Source organism: Nomia melanderi, chromosome 1 (genome assembly GCF_051020985.1).
Source record: "Nomia melanderi isolate GNS246 chromosome 1, iyNomMela1, whole genome shotgun sequence".
NCBI lineage: Eukaryota > Metazoa > Arthropoda > Insecta > Hymenoptera > Halictidae > Nomia > Nomia melanderi.
In genome coordinates, this window is record NC_134999.1 from 21,634,067 (window position 1) to 21,647,135 (window position 13,069).

Consider the following 13,069-nt stretch of genomic DNA (forward strand, 5'->3'; position numbering starts at 1 on the left):
ATGGACTTATCCATATCCAGTCGTCTCCGTCTCTTTTTCATCGATTCGATAATTTGCCAGTTGCGTAACAGTAACGATAGATTTCACACGTTGCGTATTCGATCGCGTGTTTCGTAGATCGATCGATGCACGCTCCGTGGATCGGCAAACGTTACGGCCATCTACCAGCGACCAGAGGAAACCGATTACAAAGCCCCCGATGACGCGCAACCCGTCGGACGTACACGCCGCCCGGGGCACGCGCTTCCGCGCATGTATTCTTCTCTGAACGGATTCAAAGATCGCAACGCTTATGGCCTCTATCGATGCATCCCGTATTGCTCGCAGTTTATCCGCCGTCAGTTTCTCGACCGTCATTCGTCCAAGTTAACCTTGGAGAATTACCGAATAAAAATTCAAATGTCCTCGAAATGATAGAATTGTACAATTGCTACGATTCACAGCCCTCTGCTGGGCTTTCTTGTTACTTCGAATAGGTGTCGCCATCGTAGATCGGTTGACGCGTGAATCAGTTCGTTTGACGTTTCGACGAAACGCGAGTAAAAATTGAAATTTTTCCATTCGATCGGTCAGCCTCGTTTTCGCATCCAACGAAATGAACAGACTATTCGGCCGCGCGAAACCTAGAGAACCACCGCCGAGTCTTACGGACTGCATTGCCGGGGTAAATATTACGTCTTTTCGTCTTACGAGCGAAAAAGGTTAGGTTATCGTTTCAACCGCATACCTTCTTACAAATCAACTGACAACGATTCATGGTTTTTAAAGGTCGACAGCAGAGCCGATTCGGCGGAAAAGAAGATAGCGAAATTGGACGCGGAGTTAAAAAAGTTTAAAGACCAAATGTCGGTAATGAGGGAAGGCCCTGCGAAAAACGCGGTAAAGGCTAAAGCGATGCGCGTTTTGAAGCAGCGAAAAATGTACGAGGCGCAAGTAGATAATTTGCGTCAGCAGGCGTTCAACATGGAACAAGCCAACTATGCTACGCAAACTTTGAAAGATACTCAAGCAACCGTAGTCGCCATGAAGGAGGGAGTTAAGCAGATGCAGAAAGAATTTAAAAACATAAATATCGACCACATCGAGGTACGTACCGAGAACTCGCCTCTATCCTCTCTCCGAATTCGTATCCCGCCGGTAATTGTCCGTTTGCGCTCGCGTAGGATCTTCAAGACGACTTGGCGGACATGCTGGAGCAAGCGGACGAGGTGCAGGAAGCGATGGGTCGCAGTTACGGAATGCCAGATATAGACGAGGACGAATTAGCGGCGGAACTCGAAGCTCTCGGCGATGATTTGGCTATAGACGAAGACACCAGTTACTTGGACGATGCCATCAAAGCACCCAACGCTCCCGATAAAGAACCCGGCGCGAGTACCATTAGGAACAAAGTACGTACCCCTGAACTGATTTTACCGTGAATCGCATTCGATACGATACGATTTTTCACCGTTCCTTTCTTTCAGGACGGCGTGTTGGTCGATGAATTTGGTTTGCCACAAATACCGGCCAGTTAAGTTTACGCGATCGAATAGTTTAGCGACACGTCGATACGCGCGCGTTACGTCCTGAAAACGTTTCGGACATTCAAAGTTACCGGTACAAATTTACGCAGCGATCTGTGTCCTCGAGAATTAATATAATTCTGTTATCGTTGGTAGCCAAGCTATTACGTTTATTCAAATATTTCTGCCTCTCAACTGTATAAATCAAATGAGCCCAATAAATCCGTATTTTTCAATGTTTCGTTACGTCGCGATAACGCGTTGTTAAATTACCTGTAGTCTAGGGACATCTGTTCGCTTCGGATTCTCCAACTCCCTGTACTGTGCGATCGAGTCTCTAATCGACTCTGTGCCATTCCGAAAATCTGCTTCATCGAAACCCTCAACTTGCGTATAGTGATGGACATGTGCCTGTAATACGATTCACCGATTACACCCTTAGAGTATGTCAATAAAATATTCGAATATATCGTATATCTTTTACCTTCCTCCTGTACAATCTGCTAAATTCTTCTAGAACATTCCGAAACAGTCCTGACATCGCGGAACAATTTAACAGACACAAAACTGAAGCCGAGTGTCCGGCCGGTGGTACGGAGCACAACCCTACTTTCGCAGCTTCTTCGCTCCATATCGTAAACTTCATCTTCCCTCGAAATCTGCGCACGTAAATATTACTCTTGCAACATTGCTTATTGCACGGAAGGAAGGAAAGCCATCGCTCGTTTGCTTTTTTCACGTTCTGTACCTTTCGATGTTCCGCTTTAGATCTGTCATAGAACAATTCCCCCTTGCGATGTGCGCACTGCTTAGAATTACGCCGTTCGGCTGCAATGGGTCTACTTTAATCAAACGATTGTTTCTGGACCACGCGTTGCTGAACAGTTCGTCTTGCAACCTTAAACAACAATAATAACTTTAGCCGTTTGTCGTCTCTCGTACTCTCCGCGATCGAAAATCGATACATACTTTGCTTCTTGCGCCGTGTACGTTATCGATGCGGTTAAATCTATCGGACTAACGCTGCTATATATATAATGTAACCTGGGGTATGGAACAAGATTCGTTGCTATTTCGTTCATATCCATGTTTAAATTACCAGGGAATCTAGACCCGCTGAACACATTATTTTTACTTTTGCGATGCTTCGATGCTTATTCCGCTATCCAAAGAATACTTTCGACGCCATTCTTATACAAATATTACCTAGTTAGATGAAGAAGCATATTCACGACGATACTGTTCATATCTTGGAACGGCCTGCAGGAAACATTATAATTTATCTGATCCGCGTTCTCTTTTTTCTTCATTTGCAACGCGCATATGTCCATTAGAGACGCGTTGTCGACTGGAAATACGCATGTTGCATGCTCCAAGAGTTCTCGCGTCGCCAGTAGAGCATTGTACGGAGCGGTAACGACGTCTTGCGTTAACATTGGATATACGCAAGATACCAACCTGGCGACATTTAACCGTTATTAACGCGAACACGATGCGTCGTGAAACTGATTGGAAAAGATGTTACTCTACCCAAAGTTAATGTAATATAGAAGCACCTGTCTACATTGGGATAGTAATCGGCTAATAATTTCAAAGTGGCCGTTCCTAATCCAGAACCGGTACCACCTCCTAGCGAATGCACGCACAAGAAACCGTGCAGACTAGAACATTTCTCTACCGCACGCCTGACAGCGTTCTCCACGTTATCATGGTATTTTGTACCATGATCGTGATACCCGATAGCCCTTAAAAATCATTTTATAATGTTCCATTACACGGATGTTTGCATATGAAAAATCCAAACAGACTTACCAATTGTTCGCGGATCCTGGATAGTTTGTTATCGTGCAAGCCTGTTCGTACAAGTGACCCAAAGGGCCTCTTTTTAATCCTGCTATCACATTGTCTTCCATATCTATCAATACCGCCTAGACGATACGATAACAAGTTTATGGATGCGTTCATTGCAAATAACTGTTCAGTCGTATTAAGGTAAACTTCATTACCCGGGCTTTAACTTTAGCCTTTTTTAGGTCGGCCATACTCTTGAAGCAGAAATTGTACAGATTATCGGGTACAACGAAGAAACTATGAATCGCGTCCAACAGATCATCCGCCTTTTTACCATAATTACGTTGGATCTTGAGAAAATTTGTGCCAGTACTTGCAGACTGCACACCATATTCGTGTAAAACCAGAGGCCAAAATGCAGAACCAATTTGGTTTCCACATTGTCCAACTACAGTCGATTAAATACTTTGTTTAAATGACGGTTAAATAAAATTGATTCGACTTTTCGATCGATTCGGCAAGAAATCGTCACGCGCAGTTTCGCGTGCTAAGATTACGGTAAGCGCAACAGGATGAACGAAACGTACCTTGCACCGTGATGAATTCACTCATCGATCAGTTGGACGAATATCTCGGACGATTTCTTTGTCCTTTACTCGTGTCTGCTGTCTGCAAGGAAACGAGTTGTTTTCGAAACTACAAACAAGTCTCCCGCTACTTTTCGGTTTGGTTTTACGTGAAGTTTGTAACGTTCTCGAGTTTCGAAGGTGTTGCAGATGGCGTCACCGTACAGCTTCGGATAATCGTTTCGTTAAAATTCTATGAAACTTTATAGAGAAGACAAATATGTCGCTACACTGCCACCGGTAAATACGAATTACTGTTTACAACTGTCCATTGTATTTCGACTGGCACTGAATTTCTTCTAAACCGAATCTGTCCTACCGCGTGTTCTAACGTAGATGACGCTACGTGTAACGAGATTAATCGCTATGACGTTCGATATAGCATACGGTACACACACCTATACGAATATATCGACACTCGAATTTCAAACGGCTAAACGGCAAATTCACGATGTTACGGTTGTAATGTGCGTTCGCGGTGATCGAGTTGATGTCTAGAGTGGTTGATACATTGTAGGATTAATAACATGTGTCGAACATTAGTTTATCCGTTAATTGCAACTACAATTTTACTTCTCTGTAATTTCCTTTACACGGAATCCGCACCAACCGAGGATTCAAGTAAGTCGTTCTAACCTATATTTTCCATTAAAATACGTAAATTCGCCGGTGGACAAATTTGTTGAAAACTAGCTAATTTTCGAGAAGAGAATGCTATTCGCGCAGAGGAATGATACGTGTCGTAACGTGCTCTTCCGTAAGATTGTCGGTCGGTATTAAATTTCGTATCGCGTGCACATGCATAGGACAAGTATGCGCATACTTGCAGCCAGTTTGTTTTGGCAATGATTAGGTACGAGGATGTAGGTATGTAGGGTACCTACTTCGACGTGTACCTACGCGACACAGAGGAGCACGATTTCTAAACGAAAATTGTAAACATTAAGTAGACTGCAACGAATTGATACGCGTAGCTAGAGGGACGTTGAAATAGGTGAAATTCAAAGTACTGTACGAAAGATTCGGGTTTGAACAGGCGCGTTTAACGTTGTTTCGATCGAATTTTCAGTACACTTCCTAAGCGTGGAGGATGTTTTCGAAAACGACAAACCAGGCTTACAGATATTTTGCCATAACGCGAATACGAAATATTTGATAAATCTGTGGAGGAGTTTAACAGTAAGCAAAACTCGAAATAACCGTCAGACGACCGCGAAGATATCGTGTATCGTGTATTCATAGGATTCTACTATATCATTATAGATGCACTTGAGCACGAATCTAGATAATTACGATCTTTACGATGGTACAAGTCCGGCACAGGTGATAGAGAAGCACGAGGACAATCAGCGATCTTGGCGGTTTAATCTGTTTGGCACGAAGAGAAGTAATAAATTTAAAATAAATCCGTTCGAGGATGTATGTATCGGCGTATACGTGCAACCTTCGAATTCGCACAAGTATATGATAAGCTTGACGCAAACACGTGAGTCTCGACTGCTCTGCGGTGGAAAATAATACAACGATTCATGAGAAATGGAAATCAGTTTTGCTCCTGTTTGGCGTCCATAGGTGTCGATAGCTCGAAATTATCGTTGATGGTGCTGGGCGCCATAACGTTCTGGGTTGCACGAAAATTAAGCGGAAACCCTTTATTTTACTACTTGTGCGGCGTCGTGCTTGGAATTACAACGTCAATTATAATATTAGTCTATGTCATTAGCAAACTATTGCCAAAGGTACGTCGGCTGCTTTCCTTCTCCTCTTTCTTCTTTTCCCTCCCCTCGCTCGAAGATCGTCGTTTGCGGCGTTAATCGATACATATGATATTATTATGCATTCAAAGGGCAAAATGATGTACGTGATGGTTGCCACTGGCTGGACTATGAGCTTGTACTTAATTCAGGCGTTATGGGATAACGGGCAATTGATTATGGTACAGTACCGAGAGTGGCTGACTTGGTACATCTTGGCTACCTCTCTGATCAGCCTCGTAATTTGCTATCGTTTCGGTCCAGTTACAAATACGAAAACGAAAAAGCTTATCGAATGGTTTTTGCAGGTCTGTACAGTTATAATTACAGTTTTCATTCTACCGACTACACAGTTACAGTTCCATTTACAGTTATCTCGGCGACGATACAAATCCCCCAAGTTTTATTTAATCTGTCACCCGTTCTGTTTATTTAGATAGGAGGGTTGATAGCAATCTATTACAGCAGTTATTTCCGTGAAGCATCCTTTTTCTGTTGCGTGCTAAATGTTCTTCTTTATCATTTCCCCGTGGGTGTAATCCGCAGAGGAAGGAGTTACTGGTAAGTCTGATCAAATGCCGCGGCTCTAGCGTCGTTGGGAATGTTCTCCGAGCATAGCGACTCGCCAACTTTTTTCCGCCGGTCTTCCGATCGCTCGGTTCTACAAACTCGACTTCGCTTCATTCCCAATAATTGTATCGAAATGTCAAATCTGTAACGTTTGTTCTTACGGATTCTACCCGATTGCATTTTGTATCTTTGCTCTATCGAATAAATTACCATTATACTTATCTTGGATGCAATATCTTTTTCGATCGCGAATGCCAGCGCGAGTAGAGCGGAAGTACTCGCTTACGCGCCGCGTAGCTCTAGGCTCTGTTCGTTTGATTGGAAAGCGCGGGAAACGTGTCTCTGTTCGTGTCAAGTTCGTGGTTTCAAGGAGTAGCGATAGTCGTGCTAGCAGTAGCAGTAGTAGTAGTAGTAATAGTAGCGGTGTTGCGATTGCTATTGTACAACGATATAATATTACGCGATAGTATCGCGATAATATGGATACCGACGATCGTAGCAATTAGAGTAGGTGCATGTTACATGTATGGTTGTGTTTGCAATCAGGAAGAATATGTTTCCTGAAAGGAAAAAATTATTAACGGAAGATCAGTACCGCAAAGAAGGTGCGAGAGAAACGAACAAAGCGTTGATCGAGCTCAAAGAATACTGCTCTAGTCCAGAATGTAACACTTGGAAGACCGTTCTAAGGTTGAAGGATCCCGTAAGGTTATTATGCGAGAAGAAATGAACGGCACTAAACGATCGACCGGCACCGCAAATATTTCCATTGAAATTCGCGTTTTTTTAGGTTCGCCAAGTTTATGGAAGGTGAATCGCATTTGTCGGAAGACGAAGTACAAGAGCACGACACCGAGATCACGAGGATCGTAGAGGAATACGAATACACGGACGACGAGGAGGATTTTTGATCGGATAGTTCCGATAATGATATTCTCGATCGTACAAGTCGACCCGTCGTCCCAGCAATTCTGTGCGCGGCTTTTCCTTCCGGCCGACAAAATAAACGTGTCGCAGGTAGATTTCAATTTGGAAGGTCGATCGATACTTTCGATCGAACAGGTCGCTCCGTTGTACCAGCGGTTCTATGCGCGGGTTCTTCCGGCCGACGAAATAAATACGTCGCAGCTAGCATTTCAATTTGGAAGGTCAATCGATACTTTCGAGTCTGTACTTCGAAAATATCGAGAAGCTCGGCGGAGGAAATGTAAGAGTGGCAACACTATATTTTTGGGAGAATATACTTGGACTCGATGCATTTGCAGTTTTAATCGGTTGTGTTTTTCCCTCGGAACGAGAACGCTTACGGGAATCGACCGCGTCACCGAATAGAAAGTAAAGGGAAACATCAGGAGCCGTGTATGCGTCAACGAATGAGAAGCGAATAAAAGGAAGAGAGACTCTTTGTACATCGGCGACGCGAATCGCCGGTAATCATCGGAGTTCTCTCCTCCCTTTGATCGCTTCCAGCTCGATGCGTGTACAAAGTAGAAGCGGGACGCGTTTCATTGTCTTAGCGTTTCGAGGTTCGAAGCGGAGTCGAATTTTCATGGCGCGAAGAATCGCGAACGCGTCGCGTGCATCCGCGCTGTCGGATTAGCTCGATTCATGCCTCGGTCTTCTCTTCTTTTCCGCTTGCCAGCTAATCGGCATTTTATCGACGCGAGTCGACACCCTTCGAGTCCTCCATTTCCCTGGTGAACCGCGAGGTGAAAGGTTTGGACAGCCCGCAGCGGCGGTTGCTCGACGATACTCGCTCGATTCCGATCTGTTTGATTTACGAAGGACTTTTCGTTGAATCGACGTGTCTCGGGTGGATGGCGTTTCTTCGAATGTTTCTCGGCCGTACCATCGACCGGTCGACGGGTGTGGACCGATGCGTTTGCTTTCACCGATCTCGAGCAAATTGTCATCAGCCGGCAAACAACACCGGCAGCAGGTGGTCATCGATCGTCCACACCTTGCGAAAAGCTTCGGTATCGGTGATCGAGGCGTGTACTCGCAGCTTCGGGGTACTCGCTCGGTGGACGGTATTGGATTACAAATTGCTACGGAACGCGCGCAGATTAGGAGCTACGGGGGCACGAGAAAAAATTACGGGGGTTCGCTCTGTTCTTGTCTCTGGCGACCGTGTGACCGTTGCTGCGAGATATCGAGTGTCGCGCGTTATCGAGGGAGGACCCAACGAGCACGCGTAACGCGTGGAGTCATCTTGAACGATGGATCGCCCATAGAAAGAACCATTCGAGAGAGTCAGGCGAAATGGTTCGCGCGACGGTAATCGTGCTAGATCGTGAAATAAATCGTACTTCGCTCGTGAATTTCGAGGAAGCCACGTGATCGGCAGGTGGGATTGCTGGCGGTCCAAAGAGCAGAAGCAAGATCAATAAGAAAAAGACTGGTTTTCCGTGATGCATGGCGCACCTGCTCTTCGAAGCGGTATGAACGAAGGAGAACGGAGAGTGGCGATCGGAGAGAGTTCGGACCGTCCGGATTCGATTTTCTTTGCGGTTCTCTGCGAAACATTTCGGAATTTCAGCGTATTCGATCCGACGTGTTTCCTCTAAGAATTCGGGAATCGATCGTCGGACTGGCGAGCCACGATTTTCTTATCGTTGATCTCCTCGCTTGCCACTTACCATCGATGGGAATTCTAGGAGTATAAGTAGGTACTCGTGTATCGCCGCGAATCTCGTGGCTGGAACCGCCATCGATGTGTACGTACGTGTAACGTATCGATGCGCGCCCGTAAAGACGTGCGTTGCCTCTTTCAGGGTTCAGTCTGCGAACGGTCGCACGGTAAGCGAAGAAAAAAGGACTGACCTCGAGGGTCCCTCTCGAGTCCTCTCGAGGTCTCGAGGCACCCGAAGGGTCTGGCCAAGCCGCTAGGGCCCCGACGCGTGCCATCTGCCGACTAGTTGCACGAGTCGTCCGCTGACCGGTCGCTCCTTCCTTTTCGTCCCTCGAGCTTGTGCGAGAAGTAACTAAAAACTGCTGGCAGATTTTTCAATCGCCGACCGCTCGGCCCGTCCGATTTGGCAGCTTGTTCGCTCTAGAGGGACGCCGGCCGTGAACCGTGTCTCCCACCGGGGATCAAATGCGACGTCGACTCTATGGCAACTATGTCGATTCTATAGGAAATCATAGTAATAATAGGGAGAAATATTCTAGGCTTTAAAATCCGCTCTGGCTCCTCTCCAGCTCTCTCGATGTTCGCCAAGTACTACGTGTACGCGTGTTGCTCGTTCGGTCCGATCATTCCGATTTCGGAGCCCAACGGGCCCGACGAGCGCAACCGGCGCAAACACCGAAACGATCGAAACGATAAAGTAAACGAGAGCACCTAATCGAATCGCGGTAAAAAGTAGTAGTTTTAGGTTTCCAGGTTAGGTCGTTCCTCTTTATGGTACGAAAGAGGCTGGTTACCGGGACGTTGCGATGGAAGGCGTGCATGCGCCGCGCGTTACGATCAAACTGGCAACGCTTCTATTGGTCTATTCGTAGGAAGAGAGCCGAGGGCTCTGTATATTCGTTAGGCCCTCTCGAACGGCGGAACTCGTAAATTGAAAAAGTTGAAGCGAAACGATGTTTGGCCGCATGCTCGAACGATAGGAGTTTGTTCACGAAACTACGCTACTTCTCGCTTTCACGCGCGTACCCTTCGAATTCGCGAACGTCTCGCGACATCTGCTCGACGTCGCGTACCAAGGAACGCTTATCGGGATCGAAAAATAGAGGAGCCGAAGAAACGGAGAGAATCGGAGAAGCAATTACGGGAGTCCCCGATTAAAGGCAGTTACTCGGTTTACATGATCTCCGAGAGTTTCGGTTCGCTCGTTTCCCCGTGAAACGTATTCAGGGGAAATCGATCGGTAACCGAGTAAACGTACCTGTTATTCGAGAACTAAACGAATGGAGCAGTGGACGACCAGAGAAAGCAGAGAAAGGAGAGAAAGAAGAGAAAGAACGTCGATAAAATAGTTGAAGGGATGGTTGCCAGGGCGCGAGGAGAACCCCTGCTGTGGGGAAGGTGCGCAATGGTGGACGGTCGGTGGCCGGCGGCTGGCGGCTCGTGGCCGGCGACCGGCTCGTGGCCAATGGGAGACGCGAGTGCGCGGGTGCGCGTTACCGAGCTCGAGCCGCCGGGCTCTTCAGAGCGAGCGTGGACGTTCACCGCAACACCGCACCGTGTCGCGTTGCGGCCTTAGCCGTGGTTGCGCTCGTCCGATTTCCGGTTCTCGCGATTCGCGACTCACGACTCACGACTCACGGATCCGTGCCTCGAGCAGTTCCCCGAGCAGGCACCCTGGTTTTCCCGACGCGTCGCCAGCTATCTCGAAACGATTCGCGAATGCTCGTCCCCGTGGTGTTTTCGCGAGTCTCGATCGAAAGCGTACAGGACTCGCGCGGCGTCGCGGCGATTCGCCTCCCGGCCGGCCGCTCGCCGGAGAGAACGGACATGAGAAATTGCCACGCGGAGCAACGAGGAATCATTGCCAAGAGGAGACGCGGAAGATTAGTACAGTGCTTACCGAACGGTGGTGGTGTCGCCGCGCGATCGCGAGTTACGCGTATTCGGCCGACGTAAACACGCGTGCGACACACGCGGTTCTCTCGGGCAGACGCGACGCGACACGTTTCACCGTCTCGTCGGTTCGTCCTGACGGTTCGTCGGTTCATCGAAGAGGAAGGAGCATCGAACGGCAGGCGAGAATAATGCCGAGTGCGGGCTGATTTCCCGAATCGAAAAGGACTTTTCCCGAGGACCCCCCCAGATCATTGGAATTCCCGAGGAACCTCGTTTCACCCGAGCCCGGAACACAAAGGTGAGAGCTCTAGCATCGCGTAATCGAAAAGCCGGTCGATACTCGCGTTTCGAATCGACCGGTGGTTCGATCGACCCGACTCCGGAAACGAACGCGGCTCTCGTGGTCGCCGCTATCGCGGAAACGGGGCCGCTTCTCCATTTTTAAGCGGATCAATGGACGGGTACGACTTTGAACAGCGGCTCTCCGGGACGATCGATGATCGGTGCTCCGACGAGAAGATTTTTCCAGCGAGCGGTCTCGTTACCGTTACGGGCACGAACACCCTCGAGCCTCGAACGTAGCAGATATCGCGGGAGGCAACGCGTTTCTCCAGCGGGTCGATACCAATGACGATGCGTAGCGACGAGAGGAACCTGCAAATATCGTGCGCGGTTGTTCCTCTCGCAGCTCGGCGAAATCGGGAAAGTCTGGGAAATATCGGGAAATGGAAGAGCCGAAGGATTCGCGTTCCCTCCCGCAACCCAGGTTGCAGCTCCGGCGAGCGTCGTTCGCGCGTGCGAATCGTTTACCGAACACTCCAAGGTAAATCGGTTAATCCAACTGCGAAACGCGGAAGCGAGCGAGCCTTCCAAGGGCTCTCGTACACGCGTGCGAGTCGTCGCTTAACCTTTGCCGGGTCTTTCCCGAACAATGGACTCGCGTGCTTCTAACCGAGTCGCTTCCACGCGTCGACGAACGGAGCGGCGATACGCGTGCATTCGTGCAAACCCCGATCCAAGACCGACCGGTAATTGGCTTGGCACGTTCCCGTGAAAGTCGACCTATCGTCGACTTCTCCCGGTTCATTCATCGTCACCGTGTTGCGTAATAATTGTTGGTGCTGTGCTAGTGGCACGTGCCCCGCGTTTCACCGTACTCGCTGTTCGCGAAACCCATCGTATCGGCGTTCACTCGACAGCCGCGTAGCCCACCGATCGGAGGTTCACGGTTTTCTAGATTCAGCGACACCGAATTTGCCGAATTTCCTAGCGAACTGGTCGAGCGGAATGCCGATTCGATGGGTAACGGTTCGCGAGCAACGACCGACGCGATTTCGGCCCGCGGGTGCTCCCTATTCCTCGCTATCTCGCCGGTAGCGCGTGAATCGGCTGCTCGCCGTGTCCCGATATTTCCATTCCCCACGAGTACCGTTCCCTCCCGGCCGGTCGTTGAAACCGAACACTCGTGCTGGATTTACGATGTTTCGGGAAAAGGGGCAAAAGGGGGAAACGGATGGAAAAAAGCGTTCATTGTCCTCGCGTTGTTCCTCGAAAGCCGGATGCAGCGTTCCGTAATTACGCATTCGTTGGATTGGCGGAGAGAAGCAACCTTCGGGGTTATTTTTGTCGTTTCGTTCACCCTCGTCGAACCGAGAGTAACGGAGAGAGGTACCGCGAGGGTTCCCTTTCGGATAAATTTATCGTTGAAACTCGAAGGAAGCCGCGACGCGGTGCTCGAAAACATTGCACGCCGCGCTCCAGCTTCTCCGAGGATCGTCGGCCGAGCGTACCCCTCGCCGCCGTGGATCTTTTCGGTAGAGGAACCGCTCGTTCGAAATTTCCACGCGCACGTTTCACGGCGAGCTAATTTACCGACGAGGAAGCGAGGATGCGGGAAAGGGGGAAAAAAGCGAGCGAGCTATAAACAATGCTATACCGGTGTACCTAGCATACGTGTGTACTACACGAGAGTACCTTGGTCGAAGGCGTTGCAAGCGAGCCGCGTTAGTGGTATACACGCAAGGGGAAAGAGAACGAAAAGCCGGTCTTGGATGGAACACCTGCTCCACAGGTATGCGGTCCTTTCTACTCTCCCTTGCGCTCTGCCTCGCGCTTCGCCTCTTCGATGCCGCCTCGTAGAGGCGCATTTTACTCGGATAACCGATGGAACCGTTTCACAAAATCCGCCGAAAACCAACGGTGAAGCGTTTACGCGAGACAAACGTGAGAAGGCTGGCCGAAGGGCGGAACGTTTCTCGCGGATGCGAGGCGGTAAAATCGCGTTATTTGAATCGA

The 13,069-nt window shown here is 48.7% G+C and overlaps 4 protein-coding genes across 7 annotated transcripts in view; 3 read left to right on the plus strand and 1 right to left on the minus strand.

Annotated features, from left to right (window-relative positions):
- Positions 1-471: 471 nt before the first annotated feature.
- Vps60 (vacuolar protein sorting 60) lies at positions 472-1,741 on the plus strand. The gene is made up of 4 exons (XM_031976441.2): positions 472-664; positions 769-1,086; positions 1,164-1,391; positions 1,467-1,741. The coding sequence occupies exons 1-4, from the start codon at positions 596-598 to the stop codon at positions 1,515-1,517; spliced, it is 666 nt and encodes a 221-aa protein (XP_031832301.1). The 5' UTR covers positions 472-595; the 3' UTR covers positions 1,518-1,741.
- Positions 1,742-1,769: 28 nt separating this feature from the next.
- Positions 1,770-4,410, minus strand: LOC116426846 (tubulin epsilon chain). The gene is made up of 9 exons (XM_031976428.2): positions 3,884-4,410; positions 3,512-3,744; positions 3,318-3,433; positions 3,062-3,250; positions 2,712-2,963; positions 2,475-2,621; positions 2,254-2,403; positions 1,990-2,164; positions 1,770-1,916 (listed from the first exon to the last, which is right to left on the minus strand). Exons 1-9 carry the CDS (start codon positions 3,906-3,908, stop codon positions 1,770-1,772), a joined length of 1,434 nt encoding a protein of 477 aa, XP_031832288.1. The 5' UTR covers positions 3,909-4,410.
- Positions 1,813-13,069, plus strand: part of tinc (transmembrane protein tincar) — a 34,413-nt gene continuing 23,156 nt past the window's right edge. Inside the window, exons 1-2 of one of the 4 annotated variants that reach the window (XM_076369381.1) lie at positions 1,813-1,948; positions 2,038-2,172. The gene's annotated coding sequence lies outside the window, so the exon portion shown is untranslated. Of the gene's footprint in view, positions 2,173-4,366; positions 4,544-10,320; positions 11,073-13,069 lie in introns of those variants that run through there. The other 3 variants (XM_076369386.1, XM_076369380.1, XM_076369377.1) reach the window with 3 other exon arrangements.
- On the plus strand, positions 4,768-7,157 carry Nemp (Nuclear envelope integral membrane protein). The gene is made up of 7 exons (XM_031976418.1): positions 4,768-4,789; positions 4,992-5,101; positions 5,186-5,408; positions 5,495-5,661; positions 5,769-5,884; positions 6,793-6,954; positions 7,037-7,157. Exons 1-7 carry the CDS (start codon positions 4,768-4,770, stop codon positions 7,155-7,157), a joined length of 921 nt encoding a protein of 306 aa, XP_031832278.1.